General features: G+C 35.2%; 1 protein-coding gene across 14 annotated transcripts in view; it reads right to left on the reverse strand.

Moving 5' to 3' along the window:
* Window positions 1-19859, reverse strand: part of LOC117237187 (TLD domain-containing protein 2) — a 303806-nt gene that overhangs the window by 63722 nt on the left and 220225 nt on the right. For 12 of the 14 annotated variants that reach the window (XM_033500917.1, XM_033500918.1, XM_033500913.1 and 9 more), the window contains one exon: window positions 507-571. In XM_033500917.1, the coding sequence (XP_033356808.1) occupies window positions 507-571 (65 nt within the window). Of the gene's footprint in view, window positions 1-506; window positions 572-4622; window positions 4816-19859 lie in introns of those variants that run through there. The other 2 variants (XM_033500926.1, XM_033500925.1) reach the window with 2 other exon arrangements.

A 19859-nucleotide genomic window follows, 5' to 3' on the forward strand; every position in this document is an offset into this window, starting at 1 on the left:
ATGACAAAACATTCTAATGTTTCGAAGGACTGCTTATCTTTTTGAGATGTCATGGAAAAGTATGTTTGACAACGTCTGCTCGAATGATTGAGAAATACAACCTTAATTTCTGCATAAAGATCTAACTTTTATCGAAATGATTACAGAAGGCACAATTTTTACATAGAGAAACTAAATGAAACAATAGTTAAAATTAGATGTTCCTGAATAAAAAAGATGCGATTTTCACGAACACAGTTTTACACAATTAATCTTCAAGCAAAGAGAATAGATATAAGATAATGCTTAAAATTTGGAGTATGTGATTTATGCGAATTCAGAGCAGTGTGTAAATAACGCGTATGGAATGGATCGAGCGATCAGAACTTCGCGCATGAATCAAATGCATCGTGACAGATTCGATCGATAACAGATATTTATGCATTCTCGAGCAGAGGTTACGTTGCTTTTCCTTGACTTTCTTCAATCGTTTCCATTCGTCTTGCATAGAGGAACGAATTACTCACAGTGTAGGGGATGATGTTGAAGTTTAACCTTGTCGACGAGCCATCCTCGCTTTCGCTGTCTGTATCTGAAAAAGACAGATTGAGAATCGTGAGTATCATTTCAAATTAAGCTCCGCTGTCACGTTAGTCAGGCTGCAATAAAAATCATTCGATCGTAAATTACAATTCAGAGGGAAAATTTTATTACGCTAGACTCGAAGCTAAAATACAAATTGCTTGGAATTAATTAATCATTTGAGAAGACATAGTGCTCGCTCAGGAAAAAGCCCATAATATTTAACAACTTTGTATCACGAGTCACTCAAAAGTCGAATCTCTGTTTTTTACTAATTTTCTAATTCCGCCTAATTCTCAGTTCACGATTAATTTCTGATCTTTTTGAAGGTATACGTCGATGTAAAGATGAGAAAATACAGAATATAAGAGAAGAGAACACAATCAATGTTCAACTAGAACAGAGAACAAATCAGAGAAATTAATCACAATTTTTCCCCCATTTAATTGCAAGCAATTCTTACTATGTCATTGCAGAGACGTTTGTGATAATTCTAAAGTTTCTCAACAGATACTAACGAATTCCTAAAATACGCAAGATAATGAATGTTGAAAATAAAGAAGCAAATTGAAACAATTATTCATTTGCTCATGGAAGAATAATATAACAAATAAACGTATAAAAATTCGCGGTCTAGCGGCAAACCTAAGATGCACGAAATCGACCGTATTATGGCATTATGGCAATATGGCATGCCTGTGCGAGCATTCTATACATGCGTTGAAATCACCGACAGCGTCAAACTTCCAGTCACGCATCCAACGTGTCGGAAACTCGAGGAAACGTTCTAGCTACGTAAACGCGGCTGAGGACGAGCGATTCAAGGAACAATACCGACTTAATTTTCTAATTCGCCGTATGGCAGAGCTTTGTGACGGCAAACAGGCGACACGAGCGCGCGATGATAAGCGAACGGCCATTATATTCGGGAAATAATCAGGCAAATACGTTTGATCGTTGTTAATTTAGATTGTTACAGGGCAGAAACGTACCTAGGAATCAAGGCATGTCAGGTTTTATCCGAGAAAATCAATGAAGCGCGTTCCCATCGTAACAATCGCGATAAAGTGGCAATTTATAGGAATGTCATAGCGCAATCATATCGATTTCAATCAGCTGCGTGTGGCAATTTTTGTTTGAAGAAGGAAATCGAAAAGATAACCGCGTATCGCGAGGAAAATAATCACTGTCCGTGTAAATGCCCGACTATGCACACAAAGACATTTTCCATCTCGCTGCTCTCACTTCTTCGCTTCGTTTCTGAATTAAACGGAGATCGATAGAAATATTCAGCCGTCACTTAACATTAGAACTATCACACCAGTCAAATTGACTAATTTTACAATTTTATTTGCAAATTCCCACTTCATGCTATACTTTTTTCCGCAATGATGTAATGATTTTCGTAACGATAACTGAAAGAATAATATAATGAATTTTATTTTGCTTTTTATGTATTCAAACTCGAAATAATTTTGTATCAAGGCTACTTGTACCAATACCAGTCAAAATGACTGGTACTTGTCGAAGTGTAAAAGGGTCCTGCAATCTGTTTATCGAAACCCAATTAACCAGTTCCTTCGTTTTGTACAATTTGCCACGCGTTTTTAAAATTTTTACTGCGTATCATTCAATAGGACGGTATCAGTTATTTGGAAGATTCCGGACCGATCGCTAGATCGCTAGATGCTAACACATGAAATACCACAACAGTCAAAATGACTGGTTTTACAATTTTATAAATGTGTTAATCCTCGTTTAGGGATCATGGCCCCAGATGAATTAATAATACCAAAAATATACTACATAACATGGAATTGCTTCTGTAAAAAAGTATTCTATTATTACGTATTTTTTTTTTTTAAAGACCAGTCATTTTGACTGGTTTTTGATAAAAATAGCTTCGTATTAATTATTGGTAGTTCTAGTATTAAATTTCTGGTATTTCAATATTCGAATAACTTTGCGTTCAAGTTTAAAAATTCAATGTATCGTTTGGAAACACGGTAAATAGATAACTTAGTGGTTGTCCGGCGATATTTACGAAATAATCAATCAACGATCGCAAGAAAATTTTAAATAGTTTGCGTCTTCGCAGCGAAACGTTTTGGGATACAAAAGAAAACGATTACGTGTGTATGAATCTATTAAAATATTTAGTAGCCTTCGTTGCTTTATTTGTCTCTTCGCTAGTGGAAACGACAAGGAAACAAAAATTCTCACGTTACCGATACAGACACGAAGAATTGTTACATGATAGAAGAAGAATTGATCGAACATGATACTTTGGTATTATTGCAGGCATTATTATGAGGGTTAGCTTCTCTTCATGAGAAACGGTGCACCTTTTGGTAAAAGGTCACTGAAACGCAATCCCGCAGCCAGCCATTTGAGCGATTATACTTAATTGAAGAAATATTTGAAAAGACATTGGTCGTGACGGCGCGTGCTTCAATGACTCGTTATAATTTGTCCTTTTATTTAGAACCGTGGAAATCCATTCATTATTTTGCTTTGGAACCTGGTCGGTCGACTTTCTACAGCCACGGAGTACGTGCGTTAACTCGTCGTGTATTATTAACATCCTGATTTCATCTTTGTTCGAGTTATTAACACGCTGCTTACTAATTTTCTTTGACTCAGCAAGAATTTAACTCGACCGTTCGATTCCGAGGAGTTTATTTTCTGCAAATTGGAAACTACAAAGGAGGAGCAACGTAATGAGTAACATTTCTTTACAGTGAAACAATTTCGAAATTCGGTACGTTGCCGATCGATATCGTGTTAATAAAATTGCCTCTTTATTTAGTTTCACAGCTGAATATGTTTTTTTCACGTATATTATATACAGGGTGGTTGGTAACTGGTGGTACAAGCGGAAAGGGGGTGATTCTACGCGAAAAAAGAAGTCGAAAATATAGAATAAAAATTTGTTTTCTAATTTTTCCATCGAGACAACGATCTACAGTGAGATCCGTTATAACGAGACGCGATAAAGTGTATGCGTACCGAGCGAAAATTCCAAGTCGATTTTCTCGGAAACAAAGCCTCAAACGAAAAATTTGTCCCCCTTTCCGCTTTTACCACCAGTTACCAACCACTCTGTATACCTAAGAATAAGAGAGAATTTTATTATACTTGATACGATTTTCGAAATATTATTGTCGATGGGATAAAACGATAGTGATCTGGCTGCAATTCCTCGTGGATACGAAGAATATAAAACTTACGACCTCTTTATACGCGATTCTCGCCAGAAATGCAAATGACGGAAGTTACCTGGCGGGAATGCAGGTTTAAACGCAACTTGCAATTAAATTAATCACTAAGCGCGACGTCTCCGTTACACGCCGCTAATAAAAAAGATAAATGGCCGCTTACACGAGCGTAATAAAAATAACGGGAATTATCTTAGTATTTTTTGTTCGGAGTTCGAAAGATGAGCCGCCTCCGTGTTCCTTTTCCCCTCGGTGGTCTACGTTTCTTTCCATTCAAACGGCATTTAAACCTCTACAGAGGCCAAGTTATTATAATAAAAGAGAGAAGAGAATTATTTTGTATCCTCTAGAAAAAAGGATTTCTGGTCGTTGTATCCTCCACTTAAACCGCAATTAGACTATTTTTCTTTTTTTTTAAATTTTATTTAATGAAATTGAATTTTGATTTATTGAAACTTAAAGAAAATAAGATATCTACGATATTGTAACAAATTACCGTGTCTGTACCATAACGAGTTAATTTGTTGTCGTTAAAACGAAATATAGCCAAAATTAAGTATACTCGTTTTTCGACATTTCCAAACAGATTAATGGTCGATATCGAAGTAAATGCACGATCTGCCAGGACGACACTTTCATAATCGATTACTTTATTCGAGCGTTGAACTGCCCGAGTTATGGCCGTGCTGCTTCACCAACGACGTTTAAACGTTTCAAAGACGTTTGTTCACGTAATCGATTTCTATCGTTGTCTACAGCGTTATTCGAATCTATTTTACCGTAAAAGATACGATCGTTTAGCCATGAAAATCGACCGAAATAGACTTGATACAAGGGCAATACCTGTGCTTTCAAAGGAACTGTGTTCAAAACTCTTGTAGGTGGATGTCGGGGAATCGCCATTCGCGGAGAAGTACACGACATAGTCGCGAAATTCCTTCTCGTATATGTAAATCTTGCTTGAATCGTAGTCCAAGAACTCGAACGACGAGTTCGACGTGCTCGAACAGTCACTTTCCATTATTCCCTCCGATCATAAATCAGCTGACATCCAATTGAAAACTACCATAGTCTGTTCGCTATACTACTATTCCATATTGTGGACACATTCTGTTCATAATTATATATTCGGACGAATTGGAGAATAGGGCAGAGATGGAATAAACGGGACAGTTCTGTTTCGAACTAGATATAACAAAAACCGAAAGATCATTCTGCTTCTAACATCGATGATATCGATGATAATCAGAAGGTTGGCTGTAAGATGTAACTGCACGTGATACGAACAAATTTCCCTGTCTTATCTTCTGCTTTTTAAAACAAGTGATTTTTGTCCCTTTTTACATCAAAATAATTACGACAAAATTTACATGAAACTTGCGTACGTAATTAAAAAGCAAAAATAATTATCGCATTAAAGAACAAAAAATAATCGATCGACGGTAATATATAATTCTTAAACCAGACAAAATTAATGAAAAAATTGATATTAATTCATAGTAAAACTGAAAAATCTACAGAGAAGCTTATAATAGTAAACAACCATGATTAACATAAATAATAAATTAATAAACTTTTGTTGTGTTCCTTTGTCAGAAATATGGCATCTCGTATTACGTATCATTCTTGAATAAACTTGAAAAGCTTGTTCTGACGTAGCGTTAAAGAAGCCAGTCGCTAATAATACTCCGCAAAAAGTTTGGACAAGCTACCAAAAATTTTATTTTTAATATAGAAAAAACGTTACAAAATAAAGAAACCATCGATGCGAGCGGATCTTTCGTCTTTACGTTTATAATGATGTAATACTTGTAATGTCCCTATCAAACCACCCCTCTCCTATAGTCAATCAACTTATGAATTACATAATAATACTTAACAGTAATAATTACTTTACTAGTAATCATATTCCGATTCTTAACTCATTTGCATCCAAGCACTGCGACTGTCTTCTATCACCATGCGCGGATTATTACGCGCGCTGCGACTGCTTTTTATTTCAGTCGCTAAGTATTCTTCAGATGTGAGAGATCACGTTTGACCCGTTTGTCAGCATCTCGCTTATATCAGTTTATTATTTTCTAAACAAGTCTTACTTTTGTTGTGGAAATCCTTTTAACTGCCGCTATGAGTAAGTACTGTCGATCTTAATTAAATTTAACAAATTCAAATTTAAAAAATATTCTAATTTTATAATGTAAACTAAAATTTAGTCGCCCCAATGGATTTTGACGATTTTAATGATTCGAATCAAAGTATACAAATAGGACATACTCGAAAACGTATCTGTAGGATCTCATCAAGTGAAGACAGCTAAGTTGGTCACTGCAGCAGTTTTAAATTCTAAATAATTTTTACTTTTTTCCTCTGTTATAAAGAATGTAAGATGCGATGTTTGCGAAGCAACATTGCCTACTAATCGTTTTGAACAGTAAATTTTCGATAAACTCGGTGAAGAATTAGGATGTCGTTTACTGCACCCACAACCGACTGCGCGCGGTGATAGGGACCAGTCGTCAGTTGAACGCCACTGATGCCTTCAACAGCCGTCTTAAGTAGGGCCATGATGCAAATGAGTTAATTCTCGAATATTGTCAAATAGTATCGTTGGGTTATAGATAGTCGCCAATTTATTATACCACTTCATGTTAGATTACTAAAATTTGCTTAATTTTATCTCGTATTCGAAATTCTTTGCGATAGCAATTGCTAACAAATATTAGATCAAATAAAAAATTCCCAAATTAAGTAATCTAGTCCAAAATTGTTATGATGTCCAATGACCCAATGAATTAAATTTCTACGTTTCGATGTTGGCGAGGGTTAAGAAGTTAAACTGCACGTCATCAATAAAATACACAAAAAGCAATCATTTTGATACGATTTCGAAGGTTTGCAGGAATTGCAACGTTTAATACTGAGAAATACAGGTCTCTCGACTTCGAACTTTTAACGACGTCGACGTTAATTTTAACGGATCCTGGTCGTAAATCGTGTACAGTAAGAACATTAAAAATTTAGGTTTACAACGTGTGCTGTATTAGCATACAGCGTGCATGAAAGAGCGAAAGACAAATGAGAGGAACACGTACAGCACCTGCGAAGGCAATTACACTGTGACTTGATCGATGGCACTTCGTTAACCTATATAAGAAATGGCGCCAGGACTTTAGAAGAACAGTCGACCAACGATTTTACGTTGTGCATTTAAAAGAAACTTTGTACGATTCTTGCAACCAGTCGAATTGGCAGATATAAATACAACATTCGTTGTGGAATATTATAATTGTGATGAATGTGGCGAATTCTGAAAATTTTACGACTTTGTTTAGACATCTTATAAAATTAATTTGCCCCTTAGAGTCATTTTACTTACACGATTGAGGTAATATTGTTAGCAAAATCTTATATGTTGCTACAAGTCACCAACCAGTGCTAATAAACTCTCTTGCATAACACAGTAATAAGTTTGACGATAAAACGAGTAATTTTACGTCAATTTTATAAATTACTAGCGATTTAATTATCCTAGTCGATGTAAAATAGTAAGATTGTCCAACAGCAAATCTGCTACAGTTTATAATTTATTTACTCACTTATTTATTTATTTTCTAGAGTCTCGTGTATCATGAAATTTTCTTGCCAGTATGAGACACGTAATTTTCTCATAGCGAGAACATTCTATAAATTTTCAAATTTTCCTATTACAATACTTAATAAATAAACTTTCCTGTTAAATAACTTTCTAATTTTATTATAATTTTTTCGCACGAAACAAGGAAACTACGAAAGCAATATTTACAAAACTCTTAAATCTCAGAACTCATCATCTTTACACGACCCTCCGATAATAAAATTTGTTAGTCGTTTCGTAGCGATACTTTAAAAGATCTCTCGAGTAAAGGGCAATTAGAAAATTCCAGAGCATCGGAAGTGTACTTTCGCGAGTTATGTCTCGCAACGAATGCGTACATCCAAGGCTAAGAAAGTCAGATTCGAGCGAGTTGAACGAACAATTACTTTCAAGCGGGAAAGTGTACAGTTGTCTCTGCAATAAAGGGACTTGTTCGAAATGCTGACGGAGAACAAAGAAAACGGGATTCGGAAACATTCTTTCGTCAAATGGCCTTGCTCTTTCCTTGCACAAGTTGGTAATAGTCTATTGCTGAAGTCGAAGTTATTCGGCTATTCAAGCAGTGCATGCCGTAATTAATCTTCGAATCGTTAGGCAAATTCAAGTCTGTAAGTGTAACACTAAGAAAATGGGGGAAAAATCCTTTCAAGTATCGCTCTTAGGTTACAAAGTGAAAACTCGATCTTGTCAGAAACTTTCGCAAAGCAACGTATATTGGTAGTTACGATAGTTTAGATAATTCAGGTTCTGCTAACAAGGGAGGATCCGAAAAATTATGAAATTCAACAAATTATGAAACTTTGAGCACAGTCGCTTCCATTAACATTCGAACAGTCTTCAGAGCAGAATTACTTCTTCGAAATTGCACCAAACGGCCTCGCTTTTTTGAGACGTCGCAAGGATTAGTTTACTAGATGGCGCGTAAAATAGATCTCGAGGAAATTGCGATTGGCCAGAATTGCGAAAAAGATAGCAAGAGTCACTTTTTACTACTTTTTTATCCGAGCCTGTAACGAGAATTTAAATGCTACGTTCTGTAGATCTACGTCAGTTGCATGTACGTTGAAAATTTCATCGAAATCGATTAACGTTGCTGCGAGCTACACACGGTTAAAACCGATGAAAAATAGCAGTTTTTCGCGACTTTTCACCTGTAATAAATTGTAACAAACCTTGCTCTGCATCGATCGATTTCGATGAAACTTTCAGCGTGTACGTGGACCAACACGAATCCACAAGACGTGGTGTTTAAATTCTCATTACGGGCTCAGGTAAAACAGTCAGGTAAAAAGTGATTGTTCCTATCTTTTTCGCAATTCTGACCGTAATGCGGTTTTTTCGAAACTTCCTCTTACAGTTCATCCAGAAATGAATTCTTTTAACTTTTCAAAACAAAAGCTTCACGTTTAACACTTTGACTGCCACGTTGGTCATATACAGGGTGGTTGGTAACTGGTGGTACAAGCGGAAAGGGGATGATCCTACGCGAAAAAAGAAGTCGAAAATATGGAATAAAAATTTTTCGTCTGAGGCTTTGTTTTCGAGAAAATCGACTTTGAATTTTCGCTCGATACGCGTGCAATTTATCACGTCTCGTTATAACGAATCTCACTGTAGATCGTTGTCTCGATGGAAAAATTTAAAAAAATATTTTTATTCTATATTTTCGACTTCTTTTTTCGCGTAGAATCACTCCCTTTCCGCTTGTACCACCAGTTACCAACCACCCTGTATATATGAAAGGCCACGGTTTCTCCTGTGACGCCACGACGGTCATTGGTGACCGGAGCACTTGAACTTCTTACAATTGTAAAAATTGAATGAAAATTGACAGTTAGGGCATTTTGAATATAACCGATAAATAGAAGATACTTTGAAATAAAAAGTGCCTCGTTGAACAATTAAACTTTTTTATTAGAACATCGATAAAAAAAAATGAGAACGAATCTTGCATCTAACTGTGCACTGTGTTTGCATCCTTATCTTTGAGGGGTAATCTACGAATATTATTATAAACACACCTTAGAAAATAATCGTAAATGATGCTTTATAATCATATAATTGAAGTTAGAAGTGTGCACATAGCTTACAGTTATATATAGAATGAGCAAATACTGTTTACTGATATCTTCTACACGTTTCAACAATATATTCTGCACATTTTGCTTAGGACGAAATAACGAATGCGAATGGTTTGTTGAAATAAACGAAGCCTTGTTATAATATGTCGCTATCAACTGTTACCAAGGCGCTATGGTGGTCACCCGTGACCATCAGTAAGATAAACGGTAGCAAACTACCGAAACGTCCTGTTTTGCGACTAAGTTTTCAGGACAGAAAAAAATAAAAAAAAAATACATAAAGAAGCTCCGCTCCCCAGAGGCTTAAACCCAAAAACTGTATCATACAACGAAAAATGTAAAGCGCCGACACATAATACAGCATGGCTACGTCGTACCGCCGCGTATCGGTACCTTTGCCTAACATACCATTACAAAAATTCATGTTTATTGTGAATAATGTACCTAAAACTGTATTTTCTGGACTCAATAAACTTTAAATCTCAATAAGATAAGCGGTCCATTGGGGAAGAATGTTGTCCTACATCATCGATTTATTATTATTTTGCCATTATATGCTTTGAATAGTAAAAATACTCTCGTGGCGTCCTCAGCGGAACATGTGATTTCGGTGTGGCAGTCAAAGTGTTAAAAATTTATTCCCCTTTCACAAATATTAATGAGAATATTAATGAAAATTATCGTACGTATTACGCAACTTCTTTTACTAATCTTTTGAATAAATTGACTGCAAAAGTTTGAAACCGACCCTTGAAAATTCGGCTGTTTTCCAATTTCACGTTATAACTCGCGAACTGTAAGAGACGGAAAGATCTATTTTCAGACAAATGTTACGCCTTTTAAGCATAGCTATCGTTGGCTAAGAATTTCCACGGTAAGCAAAGAATTGCGTAATACATACCTATACATCCTCTACGTATGCCAAAGTTTCATGATTGTTTGAATTTTCGAGTTGGGAATCTTCCCTTGTATACACATAATTTTGTTTAGTCTACGTGTTTCGTTAACGGTAGATATCCAGTTTAACAAACGCTAAACAAGGTATATACCGGTATCCCTAGAAAGTCATATTTCCGTATTTACTAAATGAAATCTTATCGACGCCTGATATATACTCCATCGATTATCTTCATACTAAGAAGTGAATAGACCGATAAGATATAGATATTGATATCCGTTGGTGCTTGAATATTCTAGCAAATTTGAGAATTCGAATGATCGAAGATGAAAGAAAACGAATGTTCCGACGGGAATGCGAAACGGAATACCAGCGACAGTGACTTTCTAGCACGAACAGTGCTCGTGTTTCGTGTAGGTCAGCCTTGGGGGCTCCGGTCGACATTGACTCGTTCTTAGGATGCTTCTCGAGTCTTGGCGGGACGAATAAATAACTAGGAAACTGGGGAACAAGCTCTACGAATGCAATCACCAGGTCCAGAATTCGAACGAATCGATTGCAGCGAGCTGCAGTTACGTACCTTGTATCGCTCTGGTTACCACAGATAATACTTAACATTTTCTAGCTTCTCTTACTACATCATCGATAACAATTAATATTCTTCGAGATTATAACTGAAAAATCGATAAATTTATATTTAAATTTATATTTCGAAAAAATATGAAGGCGTGGTTTTAGAATTCACATGGAAATATTTATGGATCGTTGCTCGTGAGGAAGAAATATTAAAAAATAACAATTTCAAGTATTTATTGCATTTACTGGTCTGTAGCGTTCTTAATTGAAAAGCCGAAGCGATGAAAGTTTCAAAATCTGGAAAACGTCCAAGAATCGGAAGAAGAAACATTGAAAATTGATAAAATCGAGATACATAATGGAAGAGTGACAAGATAAAAGTTGACCAGTTGAAAGGAAAAAAAAGAAAAGAAAATATCGAGGGTAAGAATAATCGAAGAATTTCAATAGTTTCATTTTTATTTACAAAATCTTGCTCCGTGCAATGATAATTGCACAACTGTATTATCTATTTTTGTATGTATCAATGAATATTCATCGCAACTCATAAGCCTGCTGTCTTTAATCTCTTCTTAATGAGTTCAGAAATAAGTATCTATCAACATAGCTGACTCGACTCTCTCGTGTTTCTCTTCTTTGGTTACAAAACTGCGCCGCAGAAAAAAATGCACGAGAAATCAAGAAGTGACGAGAAGAAGAAGAAGGAAATGGAACATTAACCGCGGAACAATTTATCAGCATATTGATATTTCTTGCGTCACATTTGCTAATAGAAAACTGCTATTTTTCTCGGATGCTAACATGAAGATAATTTGAAGCAATACCAATCCCTAAGAGGAATACAACAATATTCCACGAGATAACGTATAATATACCATTTGTGTTCTTTTATTAAGGTTAAGAAAATCGTTCGGGTTAGAACCGATTCGTCTTACATATTGACAAGTATTATGATTTCGATGTCTGCATAACTGTTCGCAACTTAAATATCCCTCTAGAGAAATTTTATAAATCACAGGTTTCAAATTACAATTGCTGCAAAATTCCTCTTGAGAGGAAGATGACAAGTTCGATAATAAAATAATTAAAGTTCCACGATTGCAACATTCTGAAAATCGTGCTACAATTTGTACATAAAATATCAATCGATAAATTACCGTGTAGGAAGGTCTAGATTGATCTTTGACGATTGCTTTTGAAGCATAGAAAACATATACTTTAGAAGATTCTTTTAAATCAAGATAAAGCATTCAGAGAAGAGTCGAATGAAGTAGAGCAGAACGTCGAGTTCAATTCTATACGAGATTGAAAGTAGTTTATGATGAAACTTCGCTGTTAAAAGTTCGAATCAAGAGACCTTCGCACCATTTACAATTTCTCCTGGAATTATACGATATTCGTCTAAACGTTGAACTTAAACAATACTTGAAGAATTTAATATTACATTTAATATTAATTAGCATTAAATGAAAAGGATTTTAACTACAGATGATTAAAGCAGAACGTTTCCAGAAAAGAAATAATAAAGAAACGATACGGTAAGGTGTGCTACGACGAACAAGTGTTATGACTAATATCAAAAACGTTGCTATAACGTGCAAAGATACTGTAAACGAACGCGAAATATCAGCCACTCCGCCTTCGTTACGATGGTAAAAAGTAAACATTGACTGATAATGCGAATCTGCACGAACCTTTCCTTTTCTCGATTGGAAATATCTATCGCGTAGAAGATAATTAAGCAGCGTAAGAACTCGCGAATAGAAAAATAAATTAGCGTGGTCCAGGATGGACGCGTACCGGATGTTACAGCGAAGAGGCGAGATTCGTTTATGAAAAGATAACGCAGCCTGAAGAAGACTGGCAAGCACAACTACCTCGTTATTTTATAATTCCCACTAAATAGATTCGTTTCGTATTATTTTTGCAGCTTACTTTTTGCTAAGCTGTTTTAATTCGTATTACACTTTCATTTTCATTTCAACCACGTTCGTTCCAGCACACCTCACCGTATACGGAAAAACACATAACGCGACAGAAGAAACGAGCTATCTATCCATATACTTTGCAAAAACATACAGAAAATTGTCGAAACGCGCCACTGTAAATCTACAAACGAAAATTTCCATCGAAAATCAGATTAGTCGATGATTTTTCGCGCTTCAACCAGTTAGCTGTTTTTGACGAGTACAGTAATCATGAAAAAATGACACTATTTCGTATTACGGCGAGTATACTCGTCATGCGTGAAAAGTAGTTACAATTTGCTGCTTAAGTCGCAATTTTGTAATTGCAGTAAATTGCAGTAATCAAATTAAAGAATAAAACAGTCATTTCATTACGACTTAATTCTATCCTATAACAGCCACGTGTACTCTCTGTCCGACGAGTATACTCGTCATCGTATACATTTTGCCACACATTTTAGGTACACGCTTTTCAAAGAGACCGCGACAGCTCGCCGGTTAACTGTTCTACTATCAAGTACAATGTAACGTAAATCATAGAACTGTCATCCGTACCACTCTAAAGCTATGAATGAAAATTTCTATGAAAACTTTCTCACGACTATGATAGCTCTAGCACGAAGAACGATATAATATAACGTTAAATAAATTACAAGAAAATTTCCAAAGGTACTGTCGCGAATCCGTAAACGAAGATATCCGCGAAAGATGACAAAATCAGTGATCTTTGGCTATGCCGACATTTCTAGCCTGAAGAACGATATAACATAACGTAATATAAATCGTAAGAAAATTTTCAAATGCACTAAGGCGAATCTACGAGCAAAAATTTCCCTGAAAAATAACAAGATCGGTGATCTTCTAGAAATTAAAAACAACGTGCGGCGTAACGTAGCATTAAATGAATCACTGCAAATAGTTCAAATATACCGTTGGAAACCTGTCAATCAAAATAACTTCGGCTACTCTGATAGCTTTTATCAAACACAGTAAAGTACAACCACGTAAAGAACACCAGAATCGATTAGTTAGGTTACGAGGCGAGACGAAATCGGCTAGACAAACAGTCCAGTCGTCTGTCCGCGTTTCGCGTTTTTCAAGGTAACAGGTAACTCCCGATGGCCATCGTCATCGTATTACGACAATGTTTCTTGCAACCGGCGTTACAAACACCGACGTTACTGTCACTACATTTCCCAACGTTAATCGGATTCCTTGATCTCCACACTTTACGACGCCAGTATCGGAGATCGTTTGTCGTGGTTTATCAAAAACTTCCGCCGCGAAGACACGTTGGCTGAGAGACGAGACGCGAGTGCCGCGACTACTCACGCGAGTCCCACAGTCGACTGACTATCATACAGCCATGTTGCAATCACGTCACCTTTGGCGCGATTATTTAATTGTAATATGTGTCTTTTATCAGCGCTCGTATCTTTATCTGTTTGGCACATTCATATCGATCCTTGCTGCACCCTTCAGAACTGAATGGTATATGTAGTAAAGGCGGGACGAAAGATAAAAGGGACATTTTTGTTTTCCAGCAGGATGCGAAAAAAGCTAAAAGACCATTCTGCTTTTAATTGATAACATTGAAAAGGTTTATTAGGCTATGACTGAACGTGGTATGTATTAGTATTGAGATATGTATAATTTTGTGCGCTAGACTAGATTAACCGCGTAGTAGTGATACATGTAATGGAATATGAGTGTGTGGAAGTATGTGTGTGCGCAGCGTCTCGAAAACAAGGGAATGTAAACTGTTCAGTTAACTGTCTGGTATGGAAGAAGGTGAGACAAAGAATGTGCTGAGACGCGCGTAAATCTGTATCGACGAATATCCTTGAAATCGTTTATCAAATAAATCTGTAACTATTTTAATATGAATTCTAAATGCGAACTTAGTGTTCCTTTACCATTATTTCGGCGATTAAGATCCAAAATTACCAACAATTAGTAAACCTCTCTCTGTATTTATTACCCGTGTTATTTTTTGCCTTTTTGAAAAGCTGTATTTTGCGTTTTTCATAAGTTCACTGTATTGAATGGAACATATTGATACTTATGAACGGAACGGTGTAATACAACAGCACGATATGAGTAGTATCTTTTTGGATACCAAACTCATAATATTATAACGAAATTTTCGTGAAACTTGCGTATCTATTTTAAAGAAAAAAAGAATGATCGAATCAAAGAACAAAGAATAAACAGTCGAAAGTAAAATGTATTGCTTAAATTCATCAAAATTAACGGAAACATTGATATTAATTCATAGTGAAACTAAAAAATCAAAAGTGAAGTTTATAAAATTAAACCACCCTGATTGACGTAAATCATAAATTCACAAAATTTTGTTTTGTTTCAACCAATAATCTTAAAGAATATTAAAAAATATTAAACGAAAGTTACCGGACATTTCACATTACTATTTTTGATTAAACACTTGTTCTGATGTAATACTAAAGAGGTTGATCACTAATAACGCTATATTTTGCAAAAAGCTTCGACGAACTACTGAAAATGTTGCTTCTGATATAAAAAAATTCAATCGTGCGTTGCATGAATGGTGTTACAAAATAAAAAATTCGGAATATTTCCAATATCTCTTTCAATACGTGTCTTTTTCATCCATGTGTCATCGTATCTCTCCCCTAAAATAAGCTATGTACAGATTATTGTTATAGATAAGCGTTTCTTAAACTTCTTCCATTCGCGATCCTATTTTGTTCGAGAACATTGTACGCGATCTCAGTTAGATACATAAAAAGATACGTAAAATAGATTAAACCGTATCTTATTACTTAATCATTCAAGAGATGATTAATGAAATTTAAATAAAATTAATCGTTTTGAGATTAATCTTTCAAAAATAATAAAAATTAAGAATAATGCTCTATTTATAGCTCCAATTGAATTAAATTTCAACAATAATAAGAATCTGGATAGTCTGAATATCATCGAGGTATAGCTATTAATCCTAAAAAATGTTATATTTACTCCAATAAATATTATAATAAATTGAAGTTTTAATCATTTTTGATTTAGTATTATACCAGTAATTAATGGACATCAATTAATCTTGTAATAATTGCAAATACTGCTCCTATGGATAAAACATAGTGATTACTGTCCTACTACATAGTATGTATCATGTAAGATAATATCAATTGATGAGTTAGATATTACTCCTGTTAATTCACCAATTGTGAATATTAAAATAAAACCAATTGATCAAATAAATGTAATATTAAAATTTATTTTAGATCCATGATATGTTGCTAATAAAATAAGCTCGTGTATCAACATCTAATCCAACAGTAAATATATGATGAGCTCATACAATAAAGCCTAAAAATCCAATTCCTAGTATTGCATAAATTATTCTTAAATTTCCAAAAGTTTCTTTTTTTCCTCTTTCATTTATAATAACTTGAGAAATTAATCCAAATCCTGGAAGAATTAAAATATAAACTTCTGGGTGACCAAAAAATCAAAATAAGTGTTGATATAAAATTGGATCTCCACCTCCTATAGGATCGAAAAATGATGTATTAAAATTTCGATCGAATAAAAGTATGGTAATTGCTCCTGCTAGAACTGGAAGAGATAAAATTAATAATATAACAGTAATACATACTGATCATGAAAATAAATTACGGAAATTACGTAATCGTTAAACGATCCTTTGTCATATTTATGATTTTGTCACTCACCATCGCTTGTTAGAACAAAATGCACAGTACATCGACGAGACGAATGTGCTTGTTGATTTCGGAAAAGGGAATTAAATGTTGGCTGGACATTTTTGGTATAACAGAGCATTTTTTACATCGCAATAGACACGTATAAAATTTTGTAATCATGTTTAAGGCAATTTTAGAAATTCCTGGAAATTCTGTGTTAACGCCAGGCGAACGATCAAACCCATTTAAACGATTTTTAGGAAGCTGGTGTTTCATGTCGTTTTCAATAACTCAGTGAATACTCCTATAATCCTTTAACGAGAGACGACCGGCATTTTTCATTTCACTGGTGTGTGGCGGTTGCAAAAATTTCTACGAACCTATTTCGAGTGGCAACAAATAGTTCAACAAGATCCAGTGTATACACAGTGACACATATTGCTTACATTCCATGATGTTGGTTTATTTTAGCAAACGTTACTTCAGCTCTGGTCGCGCCTTCGTATAAATTTCCTCTCCTCTGTTACGATGTGTTATCTGCTGTTAATATGTATAACGTACACAGAAACTAATATTATATACAATATATAATGTAAACTAATTTACGTTGTATATTGTTATAAAAAGAAAAGAACACTTTGAAGCATCTGAAAACACATTGTACTTTTAAAGGAAATTTTTTTATCGAAGTATGTGCATTGATTTCGAAGTGGAAGGTATCAGAAATTATGCAATTCTTTTTAAGATAACAATTTCATAAAAATTGCAACGTACTGTAGAAAAAAAGAAAGTTAATCGATAACTGAAATAATTTTTTACAAATTATCAGAACGTTACGGATTATATGTAGAGATTAAGAGAGAATTATGCCAATCTCTCTAACGTTGGCTATCAAATATCAGTTTTCGAGTAAGGAAATTGATCGCAATATCTACAGTTGACATTCCGTTTAACTTGCACTTGAATCATTTTTGTAAAACGGTAGATAAACTGAGTGCGTGTTCTAAATGTGATAAAAATCCGCGTAATTTTTAATAATCTTAGAATTTATCCACGTAGATAAGGAAATTAGTATATTTAACGAATAATGGATCACATAGATGCCTAATTAATTACCTTTCGTTCAAAATTGCTTCGTATACGAACCAATTGAATTCTGTTTATCGAACTGTTTCATTACGAACGATTACGATCCTTCCATTTATTAGTTTCTACGTTTCTTTCGTACCCGTAAACGAATATCTAATTAAACGATGACATTCGTGAAAGAGAGAATAGAAATTCGCCATGTGAAATACCGGAAAGTTGAATATTTCTATAATACAACGGAAACACGATTAATTATCCGAAAGCAATTTCCACGATCACGAAGGATACGCAGAAGCAGCGGTGAAATGAATTTCACGTTAACATTTTAACCTAAGCTCTCCTAAGGAATTTTCGGAATTCGGTCGGCGTTTCGTACTCGAGAGCAACACACGATATTCCTTAGACGCAAAACGAAGCCAGTTTCCATCGATACGTGTCATTGGTTCTCTGATTAATCAGCTCAATAAGCGATAGAACGTTGCACATAGGGGAGAGTCGTACAATACAGACAAAAACCTAAATAATTCTCGCTTCTACTCTTAGTTAATTGCGCTATAGACAATGCTATGAAAATTAATGAAAATAAAAAAATTGCAATTAAAATTATTGCCTCCTTTACCTGTCGCTTAATGTTTGTTGGTATTCAAAAGTTACTCGTATGCAAAGTCGACGGTTTTTAGCGTATTTTACACCTGTGAGCACGTTACTCTGACGTCATGCTGGCTTCTATCCATCATTCGTCTAATGCTAATAAGCGGAGCTGTTGGCTCTACACAAATGCACGTGGGTGGCGGCCACAACGCAGCGGGATCATGAGTCATGAGTCCATGAGTATCAGTTTAAGTTTGGCGCCGCGAAACGGCCGGTTACGTTTATTAAAAATAATAAAAATACAAACTAGTATTAGGCGAAGTAAGATTCAATTCAACGTTCAATTGCGCGGACCAATCGGATCAGCGGTTCTTAACATTTCGTTTACCAAAGGACCTCGTTCGAATGATTTTTCGTTATCGCGGACACTCGAGATTTAACTAGTTGACACTCTAAGCACAGCATAGAAAATAAACTAATAATGTACAAAATGATAATAAAACCAATCTGGATGTGCGGAATATCGCTATGGGGAACGGCAGCAATGAGCTACATAAATAAACTAGAGTCGCTACAATCGAGGATACCGAGAACAATAGTGAACGCCCCATGGTATGTCAGAAACGAGGATAGACGCAAATACTTACAAATACCAACGGTCAAATAGGCGAGTACGCAGAAAAATACAAGGAAAGAACGGTAACCATTGAAATCAGCTGACTGCTGAAGCAAGCAAAACTCACATAGAAAGAAGACTAAAAGGAAGACACTAAGACTAAAAGGACTAAGACTAAAGACTAAAAGGAAGATGGTATCCCACTGGGAGTAGCCATCCATATGTTATTTAGCAATTAAGTTAGAAAAATTTACCAAATGTCCAGCTGGACAAATTGTAAAGTACAAATTAAATAATAAAAAAAAAAGCTCGAGATTTAACTCAAAATTTAAATCCATACTATGACGAATGTGCATAATTAAAACAGGTATTGACTGTTTTTCGCCAACCTTTTTTTGAGAGAAGAGATCTGTTATAAGCAAATTGATATATACAACGAATATTTTTTACTCGGATAATGTAATGACAAGCTGCGCGTGTACGGACTTCGTGGCGCTTGGAGATCCGCAGGTTAAGAAACGCTGAATCACATGATGGATAGAAGAAATATGATCGTAGTATATCAGACTAGTCTGTAAAATGCGCTAAAAATGCTCAGTTTTACACACGCGTAACTAAATTTCTAAAGTTAACATTTGCATTTTGAGATTCGACGTGTCGAAGACTGTCGAACGACGAATAAAAAGGACAATAACTTCGTGTCCCTCAATGGGAAGTTAAAACCAAAATGAAGGTACTGTAGTTGTACGCAATGTACTTCTAGCATCGTTCTCTTCTCTTTAGTATCGCCAGAGTTCTAAGACGTCTAACGTTTACGTTGACGTTTCGCGCAACAAAAGTTATCTTTCACAGCTGATTTCTTATCCCTCAGGCAATGAAATAATTTTGTCATATCACGTACGTTGTCTCTAGGCTATTAAGTTCACAAATGCTCTGGTCTTT

Source organism: Bombus vosnesenskii, unplaced genomic scaffold, assembly GCF_011952255.1.
Source record: "Bombus vosnesenskii isolate JDL3184/JDL3185 unplaced genomic scaffold, Bvos_JDL3184-5_v1.1 scf7180000013361, whole genome shotgun sequence".
NCBI lineage: Eukaryota > Metazoa > Arthropoda > Insecta > Hymenoptera > Apidae > Bombus > Bombus vosnesenskii.